Consider the following 10055-nt stretch of genomic DNA (forward strand, 5'->3'; position numbering starts at 1 on the left):
AGTTGATATTATTGATTGATAATTAATTAATGAAGAAATTGTATTAGTGATGGATTGATATCGCTGATTGATAATTAAATGAGTTATGTGGTAATGTTGACGGTGAAGAAATTATTTTAATGATGAGTTGATATTGTTGATTATTAATTGAATGAGTTATACAGTAATGTAATGTATTGATGAAGTAATTAAATTAGTACTGAGATGTTATTGTCGGTTTGATAATTAAAGTGATTTTGTAGGCAAGATGTTAAGGTTAGTGGCATGGTCAACCGATAACACATCCACGATGTAAAGCTGGTTTTTACACAAAATGACTTCTCACATCAGGCGCTAACATCAATGGAGCCTAACTGCAAATTAATCTCCCCCTTCCAAAGTAGATTCTTTCTTTTCCTAAAATCCCATCAACCTAAATGCATGCAGTGAAACAATATGATAACAGCACTTCAGATTGAAAAGAAAGGCATCCTAAAGTTTAAATGGGAAACTTCTTCGGAGAATCAGCAACTTTAGACATAGGAAATTGAATTACATAGCTTCTTGTCTTTTTCTTATTGCGGGAAAAGGAGTTCTCTTAACATCATTTTGGAGTTGCTCAGGTGATTTTGTGATCAGAAACACTTTCCTACATCCTTATTTTTTCTGAACCAAGCTGGATTTTGGGTGAAAAACTCAGGCAAGGTTGACCGACAAGCAAAACATGCAAATATAAATTGAGTCAATCAAAACAAGGGCAAAAATTTGCACGGACTGTGGGAAAACCATGGATAGAAAATGACAAACAAAGTATATCAATATGTCTTGATTGTGGGAAACTAAACTGCTATGAAAAGGGATCCTTCAAATTGTTTTGAAAAGAACGGATGAGCAAAAAAGTTTGACAGCTCACAATTCTAGAAGGAAGAAGCGTACTGGTAATACCGACAATAGTGACACCTAATTAATCAGCATCCAGATTATGTTACCAAATTTGATTGGCATGAAAAGGATGGTTGCCTTAGGGGATTAAATATTGCAAAAATAAACATATGGTCCCTAGCAACAAGAAACAGAAACTTCAGTCTCAACCACCATCGATCAGCTGGGACATTTGCCCGCAATATAAACACTGCTCAATGCATAGCAGGAATTAACCAATTAATAAAGATGTAAACTTACTATTATCACATGCATGCATGCTTGCAATGGCAAGTTATAAATAAGCATCAGAAGGGCTGACATGATTTTCCCAAGTCTCAAAGTTCTACGTACACACATCACTATGTAAATCAGGGAAAGGGCATGCCGGAGAGAAACGAGCATTTACCATAGTTGACCTCCAGTTATCAAGACATGACCTATGGACATACTTCTGAGTGCCTTTGCAATGAGATGGTGCAATTAATCAAGTCTTCGCCTGAAATGAAGCTGTGCAGGCTTCAGCCGCATTAGAGAAAAAAACCTCCTACGTGCACTCCAAAACTATATTTATCAAAAACATATTTGCATTTTGAGAGTTTCCGAAAGATTTGAGATTTTTTTGTTGTTTGTAGGGTTTTCTTGTAAGATTACCAAGTTAATGCTTAGAAATAAAAGAGATAAGATCATGATCACTATTATTATTTATTATATCATCGTCATCTCGCTGCAATTTGATGAAGGAACTTCCCGAGAGGGAGAGTTTTGGAGGGACACTTTTTGAGTGTATTTATCCATCTAGTACTGTAGTTTGATATTTTGCATCAATGTCAATGAATAGACAAATCAATTTTATCCTTTTGTTTTCAGAGAAACACCAAGTATAGGATTGGTTCTATATACAAACTATTTTTTATATCAATTTTGCTCCTCAATTATAATTTAATTTGTGTTAACCACAATAATTTAACAAAAAGTGTTAAATTCTACATAAAATAACAGTTTTTTTATAATATAAAAGTAAGATTTAGATTGAAAATATGGATAATGTGAAAATCTTTAAGTAAAGTTTTCAAAAATAAAATCGATTTAAAAAATTATCTAATTGCAAAATTAAGATTACATGGGTGGAGGATATTTTTGAAGTTTATCCTCATATTTTTATCGATGATTGTTCTCTCTAATCCGTCTATGTGTTCTGTTATTATTATTTAATTTAGAGAAAATGCCCATGACTTACGAGAAGATTCAAGCTTCTAATCCAAGTTAATGTAATTCAAGAAAAACATTGAAGACCCAAAAGGAGAATATGTGAGAGAGAGCATGGAGGTGGTCTGAGAGAATCCACGACAATGATACATTTGGCCGGCAGGGATGTGTAATTACTTGTCATGGTCGTCTCATGTTTTTGTTTTCTTAACGTTACACCTCGGAAAATTCATTTTTGGTACTGTTCTTCAACAAATTAGTTCATCACAAAAAGGGTATCATAACGAGCAGCCATTGAAAGAGCTAACTATGCAGTCGAGTACCACTTAAGATGGAGCATTACAAACGATATCCTAAGTTTGGTCCCCAGATAGAAAACAGTTATTAATGGTGAGTTTCCCAAGTCTCAAGTACTGATGACTAAAATTAAGTCCCCTGTTAAGGGCAGGGTAGCTGACACCAGTGGCGAAAGACCGTTAGGTTTACACCTGCATTTCAAACAAAAGCTCCCGGGAAAGTCCATCTAACAGAGTACAAACAACGACATTAATCTTTCGAGGACTCGGTGATAGAGATAGAGGGAGCTGCAGAAAGGAAGAAATTAAGGGATTCTTCATCCATGGGGTGTGGTGATGTTACTCCATCATCTTCGCCACCAACACCACCATCACCTCTTCCCATAAGTGTTGGACCTGGAAATCGAAAGTACAATTTCTCCTGCTCCTCCTCTCCTTCACCACCCTTTTCCCCTCCTCTTTCTAGCCACACATCTGCTGAAAACCTCCCTCTCTTGCCTCAAAGGTTGGCTAGTACTAAACGGGTGCCTTCAGCATTTTCATTGGAACGACCGGATCCTGATCCATTGGATTCTAAGAGCTCTTGCCTTGAAGACTTGTAAGCATTCCTCCCTTCATCTCATGTGATTGGTTTCTATCTTATATGTATTGAATGTTCACTTCAGTTTTTTCTGCCAGAAACTTCTCTTATTTTTCTTCTTTTTTATGTGCAGAGATGCTGTAATTTTTGTTCCAAGTTTGTTTGAACCCATCATCTCATGCCTTACATATGCTGCAACCTCTACTTCTCCACCATTGTCCTGGAGAATTTGAGGCAATTATTTCTACTAACTGCATTCTGACTAGATTCGAAGTCTTGAAGAATCATTTTACAGGGGAAAACAGGTGCATCAATCAGATGTCACGATATTTTCTCACAGCTTTGATTCCAGCACCGAACCACAGTTTCCTTATCTTTTCTCAGCTTACATATTACAATGAACAAGAGAAGGGCCATGTCCTGTTAAGCTTAACTCTCATTTTCAGTCATCTGTAATGTAAGTACACGGTTGTGAGTTTCATTCAAACATGTAATCTTATCAAAGCTCTCAAATCCCACGGGAGGAGTGGACCATAGTTTGAAACATGGTTAAATTTAGAGTGCGGCTGCTGGCCAGCGTACTATGAGTATATAAGAGGGATGGTTTGGTTGTGCAATGAAATACAACCAACATCGGTGTAAATTAGTGAAGGATATTGCACAGATAGACAGCCAATACAGCTTCTGACAGCCAAACTCAACTGGTACATAAACTCTTAAGATACGTGCCATACCACCCAACAAACCATAAAGGCACACACTGATTACCAGTGGGTATGCAAACTTCCAACATAGCAAATCATCATTGGCACATATCTTGTAAATTCCGAGCATTTGGTTGCGCATTACCAAACTCCCAACCTTGTCACAAACTTTCAACAGTGTATACCTTGTTACAGGATATTTTGTCAGGAAAAATAAAGTGTGACTGCCATGCTTGACTGTAAGTTCTGAGCATTTGGTTGCATGTTACCAAACGCCTCTTGAGAACCAAGCTGCTGCTGCTGCTGTATGGGCATTACACCACCGGGATTGGATACTCCCGTATTATAGACTGCAAGCAAAGGCCACAACTGAACTTCAGCCTCGTATGTTAAGATTCTAGTAAACATACGACGAGCGCACTTGCTTTTTTGTTGCGTCAAAATGAACACCGTCGGTCACCGCCCTGCATGGATCCTATAAGAAAAGCAGAAGACAACCTCCCATTCTGGCAAGGGAGAAAAACAGGACATATCAGGAGGAGATGTCAGGCGAAAGAAAAGAAGGGGCAGGAAATAACTGCAAATTCATCCACCAAGTATGACTGAAAGGCGAAAAAAATAGAAGAGCAGGTTCATACTCTGATCATTCAGAACCGGAGAAGCAGATTCCTCTGAGGAAGCATGCTATCAGCAAATCCAATCTGTATAGTAGATTTAACATGGGGAAGATAAATTGGAACAACATTAAACTTTCTATTTTAGTACAGAAAAGAATCAGAAATTAACGAGAGATTTTGGGTAAATTCTAGATCTCTGCATTGCAGATGAATCCAATATGCACTAATGAAATCAACAAGCCCTATCTTCCCTAAACACAGAATATAAATTTGCCAAGCACACAGGAGGCATACTTGCATTCGTGGCACAAGCGGCTGTGATGATATTGTGGAGGACATTTTCGGAATCTGAGGCAAACAAAACAGTACAAGGTTAAGACGGATCAAAAAAGGAAACAATCATACAAAAAAAAAGAGAGTTAAAGTAAATAGAGAGAAAAGGAACATGGTACAAAAATCTGCACCGTGCAAATAAACATCCATTATGAATTTATGTGCACAAGTAACATGCATGCAGCTTAAAAGAGATAAAACAGTTTAAAAGAGAAAGAAAGTTAGGATCCGATCTATGACCAGTAAATAAATAAGGTTTTTTTTAAAAGTTTCATATTTATATGAATCTAAATTTACATACAAATTTATTTTTTAAATAACTCAATCAGAAATCAACGCAGAGTAAGAACAAAACTAACTTTATAATATAATTTGATTGTTTTAATATAAGAGTTAATACAAATTCATAGTTGTGGGGCACTAACTAGATATAAAAAAAATACAAATTTCAACAAAAAAACAGGTCCTGAAGGTCTAATAAAATAACCCGCTAACAAGTTATAAGTCTGAAAAGATAAATAATAAGAGGGTAAGTTCAACAACTCAGTGAGTAGATAACGTTCAATATACACACACGAGGTAATACTAGATAACGTTCAATATACACACACGAGATAATATAACAATAATGAATATATACACAATTATGGCTCTAGGTTCTTATAGTAAGGTTTTTCAAATAGGCCATGACAAGAATATCATAAGATAAAGCTCATCAAAAAATCAAAATGCAATGAGCACAAGGCTCTGTATTGTGGGATAATCATTTCACATAAGTTGGTGACTCTCCTGACCAACTAGGGTTCAGATACGATGTGCACAAAGACTAATATTACCTTGTTAGCATGAATATTTTGACTAGCATATCATAGGTTCATAATCATAATCAAACATACATATTCATATCTCAAAACTCAACTCATGACATCAATCAAATGAGAAGTTATCAATTTAGAACTCAATTAAAAATATATATTGATTCATATTAAGAATTCAGATTCAACAATTAATCATATTTTATCGTAACAAAAGGATAATAATCAACATATATATTATCAAGAAGCATGATCCAATTCATATTAACAACTCAAATATTTATAATCTTTCTTATGCATATAAAAAATTATCCACTCACCTGAATCGAAAGCAAACAGAACTCAAAAGTAGATATTGAAGAAAATTCTACTAGTGTCCCGCCGATAGAATATCAGGATTATCTGAATAAAAATGAGATATATTAAAAAACAACTAAAAAAAACAATCTATTTAATACACTTAACTAAGGGTCTATTCCATAACGCTATAAGTTTTTGAATTAAACTAGTTATTGTTTTCCAAAGACCTAAAATTAAATGGTTTTTTCGGAATCTAATACATAATAAAACAAATAATAAGACTTGATTATAATTTACTAAATAACCCTTATTTATTCATCAAGCCAATCTGCAAAAGCTAATATTACAGCAAGGGACCAATCTAAAATTTATCATATTTTTAAGGGTCAAATTGTAATTTTTGTCAAATGGGAGGACCAAATTAAAAGTGTTAAAAATTCATAACTATACTAGAATCCTACCCTAATTCATCTTTTATTCTGTCCAGAATTTTGGAATATGCTCCAGGGACCAATCTGAAATTATTCCAAAGTTCGGGGACTAAACTGTAATTTTTACAAATTAAGGGACCACACTGAAATTTTATCATCTTCAACCTCAAATTCAGAATTTTCATGGATTATCTACTGTTATCTCATGATTTCTAATATAAATTCACCATTCAAACAAAATAATAACTCAAAATCATCATATTTACCTACAATCTCTCGAAATCAAGTAAGTAGCTCATTACCCATAATAATCAATCCAAAACACAATTTTCAAAACCCTAACATTCAGCATCACAGAAATTTAAAGCTTAAAGAACACACATTATATATAATCTTGCTTTTAAACTTATTTTCTTTGACTCTCTTCTTCTTCTCTTATCTTTCCTTCTTTTTTTTTTTCTTTTTCTTTTCTTCTCTTTTCTCGTCACTTTTTTTAACTCTTAGAAGACAACTCATTTTTTTTTCTATTTATATTTATCAACTCTTTGTTCAATTACTACAATACTTCTTATTTATTTATATGTTTTATTGCCTTTTTTTATTCATGTTATTTCAAAACATCACAAAGAAAAGGTAGTAACATCTATAAATATTCAAGCAAGACAGATTTGAAGGTGGCCTCAAGTTTTTTTCGAAAAAAGAAAAGAAATTGAGGTCTAACAGCATGCTCTCTGACAATAAATTATCCTCCCAAACTTCGATAAAACCCTCTTGCTCGTACTCAAAGAAGTGATGTGAAAATATAGGAGAAAGCTTAAAGATGAAATTTCATGGGTCTATATCCCTCTAGCAGCATATTAGAATTCCTGGTCACGAGACAGAACTGCACAAGTGATGCCCATGAGCACACGATAAATGAATTAGATTTAAGAATATAATACGCATGAATTCAGAGTGAGACACACAAAGCCGAACTTAAGATATTGGTAGAGTAAGAGGCCTTTTGCCCTGAAATAATGCACTGTGTATTCCGAGTGGGCAGGGGGGTGTTTGTCGCTTAACCTTTTCCTCTGATCAAATAAACTTTCTTGTTAAGTTACCCCATGCTTAGTAGGTAAAATGCAAACAAAATGCTAAAAATAAAAGTTCAAGACAAAAAGCATGAAAGACACAGAAATGCATGGACGTAGGTTGCGAGGAGAAAGACCAAAATGAAGAAAAACAAATAGGGGGCCAAATTACTAATGATAACAAGAAGCTAATACTAGATTACCGGCCGAAACTTCTGCTGAGCCTGGCGCTGTAAATCATGCATTTGTGACTGTTGATTCTGCACGAGAAGTTCAAAATATTAAGATTAAGCAGTAAGACTCATCGATATGTAGATATAATTATCGAAAAAAACCTGTGCATCTAAGACAACTAGTGATGATGATGATGCAATTGTCATGTAGATATAATTATCGAAAAAAACCTGTGCATCTAAGACAACTAGTGATGATGATGATGCAATTGTCATGTAGATATAATTATCGAAAAAAACCTGTGCATCTAAAACCTGGCCCTGTAAATCATGCATTTGTCACCAACGTGCACAGCAGCTCGGAACAAGGTCTCTTGCTCTTGAATCTTAGCAGCCTGAGCCTTGTCCAAAGTGGGAAGAGTCGTTGGCCCTTGACGGGTACCCAACTGTTAGGCTTCACGAGTATCAATTCTAGCCTGCAAAACTAGATAGATAAAAGTCCCTGAATACAAAGAAGCGATGATGATATACTCGATGCAAAATGAACTCTAATCCATCTTTAACCTCTCAATTTGAGAGAATATCGGCAAGTTCTGCATCCCCTGCAGCAACTGCTCGCTCTTGGAATTATAATCCACTTCCATCTCTGGCAGTAGTTTCGAGGATAACATAACTGGTAGCACTGTACCACGGGATCCAAAATAATGTTTTCCATGTTAAAATTATGCAATATATGCCAAATTTTGATCCTTTTGAACAAAGCTGTCTAGAAGTTTAGCAGGCAATGGAGAATAGAAGAGATGCGGCGGTAGTGAGTGACGGTTCCTCCTGCATACCATGTCCTCGTACACATGAAATTGACCACATATTTGTCATCAGAGAGTCTAGGAGTGGAAAGCTAGTCCCCCGACTTGGAGTGCCTTTTCTGATCACAATTACCCTGGTGCACTCCCAGGAGAGCAGCATCCATTATACCATGAGGTTGGATGCGAGAACTTCTAATTACTATAATTTCTTAAATTTCTTTACTCGTCCAAATTATTAACATGTATGTTCGAAGCAAGTAAATACATGCATATCTCAATGAAAAAAGACGAAAAGAAAACAAAAATTTCACAGGCATGAAAGCATTTTAGCCGAATGTTATGGAGTTCCGTTTGAGGTTTTCCTGCTGCTACAGATTCAATCATTACCCCCACAAATGTACCTGGTTGCAAAAGCATATTGTTGTGTTTAAGTTTTGTAAGATTGCGGTTTGCAAGGAAACAATGCATGGTATATTCCATAGACGTGTTTTGCATCTGCAAGAAGAGAGTCGATCAGTTTCCGGTTTCAAAAGTAATCTTTATTCCAGCTAAGGATAACAATTCTCAAACAGCTTCTAAGAGTTTCAAATAACTACTCCCTCTTGATTTCCTTACAAAGAGAGGAACAAATGTTTTGTTCATTCCCTACATCCTGCACATCGTTTAGTGGATTTTGTTGCCAGGAAAGATATCGTCACCATCATGACAGAAGTTGTCAGCAATATTTCTCCCCCTCCTGGTATTCCCCCCTTTCCTTCCTTTTTTTCTCTCATCGACTAACATCGTGTTCTGTGACCTAACTTTTTCTGTGCTGATGCCGAGATTACTGTCTGTGAGCTTGCCCTTTCTTCCGTACCAAGCTCTCCCTCTAACACTCGGCGTGCTTGTATAATGAGCAGATTTTCTCCAGTAACAAAACCAAAGAGTGATCAAACTTGTATGTGCTGATATCATTTCGTTTTGCAGGTTCTGTAGCAACCGTATCAGATGCACCGCCCATCCACTACATGGTTAAAATAGAGTTATTTTCGTCACTTTGGAAAAATGCAGTGGAGACATATGAATCAGGGGTTTTTGAAGCTGGAGGCTATAAATGGTACATCTTATTGCTAGTGAATATTTGTCTTTCTTTGTCTTTCCATCTCCAACGGCAGTCATGTTTTATTATGAGAGACCCCTCTCATTTTTATTACCTCCTCCTGTGTTTGCTTTGCAAGGAAATTAGTTCTTTATCCGAACGGAAACAAGAGCAATAATGTAAAAGATTACATCTCTCTCTATTTGTTGAAATTTATTGCCTTAAATTGCTGACGTGTTGCTTGAAGACCAGTTCAGCTTACGTGTTGTTTTTATTTCTGCTATAATAAAGGATTGAACAAGTCCTTAGGTGAATTGTTAGTAGTGGCGAAATGTAAGCCAAACGTGGCAGTAGTGTTACTTAATTTTAGTTTTTCTGTTTATTTTCCTTTTATAAATTAGTGTAATTGATTGCTGTAAAAATAAGCAATTATCCTTATCATTATCCAGTTTTCATGCAATAAACATCCCCTGTTCAAATTCAAATTTCTGGTGTTGATCTATAGTAACAAATAGTCATTGTAGAGATCAAAGTCTTTTATTTTTCTGCTTCTCGGTTCTTCACTTATTCTGCAAAAGTATTTTCAATTGGTATCAGAGCTTATTTCTTGAAGGGTCTGTAATGGATTCCGAAACTAACTTCTCTTATATCTCAACTCCAATCTTCAATGGAGAAAATTACCAACTTTGGGCAGTACAAATGGAAACATATTTAGAAGCTATGGATTTATGGGAAGCTATTGG

General features: G+C 35.5%; 1 protein-coding gene and 1 long non-coding RNA gene across 2 annotated transcripts; one reads left to right on the top strand and one right to left on the bottom strand.

The window, feature by feature from the left end:
• Positions 1-3618: 3618 nt before the first annotated feature.
• Positions 3619-7618, bottom strand: LOC105131674 (uncharacterized). Its single transcript, XR_843481.1, has 3 exons — positions 7459-7618; positions 4601-4654; positions 3619-4390 (listed from the first exon to the last, which is right to left on the bottom strand). It is a non-coding gene; the product is annotated as an uncharacterized LOC105131674 (long non-coding RNA).
• Positions 7619-8866: 1248 nt separating this feature from the next.
• LOC105131718 (TNF receptor-associated factor family protein DDB_G0272340-like) lies at positions 8867-9545 on the top strand. Its single transcript, XM_011034826.1, has 3 exons — positions 8867-8973; positions 9201-9330; positions 9452-9545. The coding sequence occupies exons 1-3, from the start codon at positions 8937-8939 to the stop codon at positions 9543-9545; spliced, it is 261 nt and encodes an 86-aa protein (XP_011033128.1). The 5' UTR covers positions 8867-8936.
• The last annotated feature ends 510 nt before the right edge of the window (positions 9546-10055 follow it).

The sequence above is a fragment of the Populus euphratica genome, unplaced genomic scaffold, assembly GCF_000495115.2.
Source record: "Populus euphratica unplaced genomic scaffold, PopEup_1.0 scaffold24.1, whole genome shotgun sequence".
NCBI lineage: Eukaryota > Viridiplantae > Streptophyta > Magnoliopsida > Malpighiales > Salicaceae > Populus > Populus euphratica.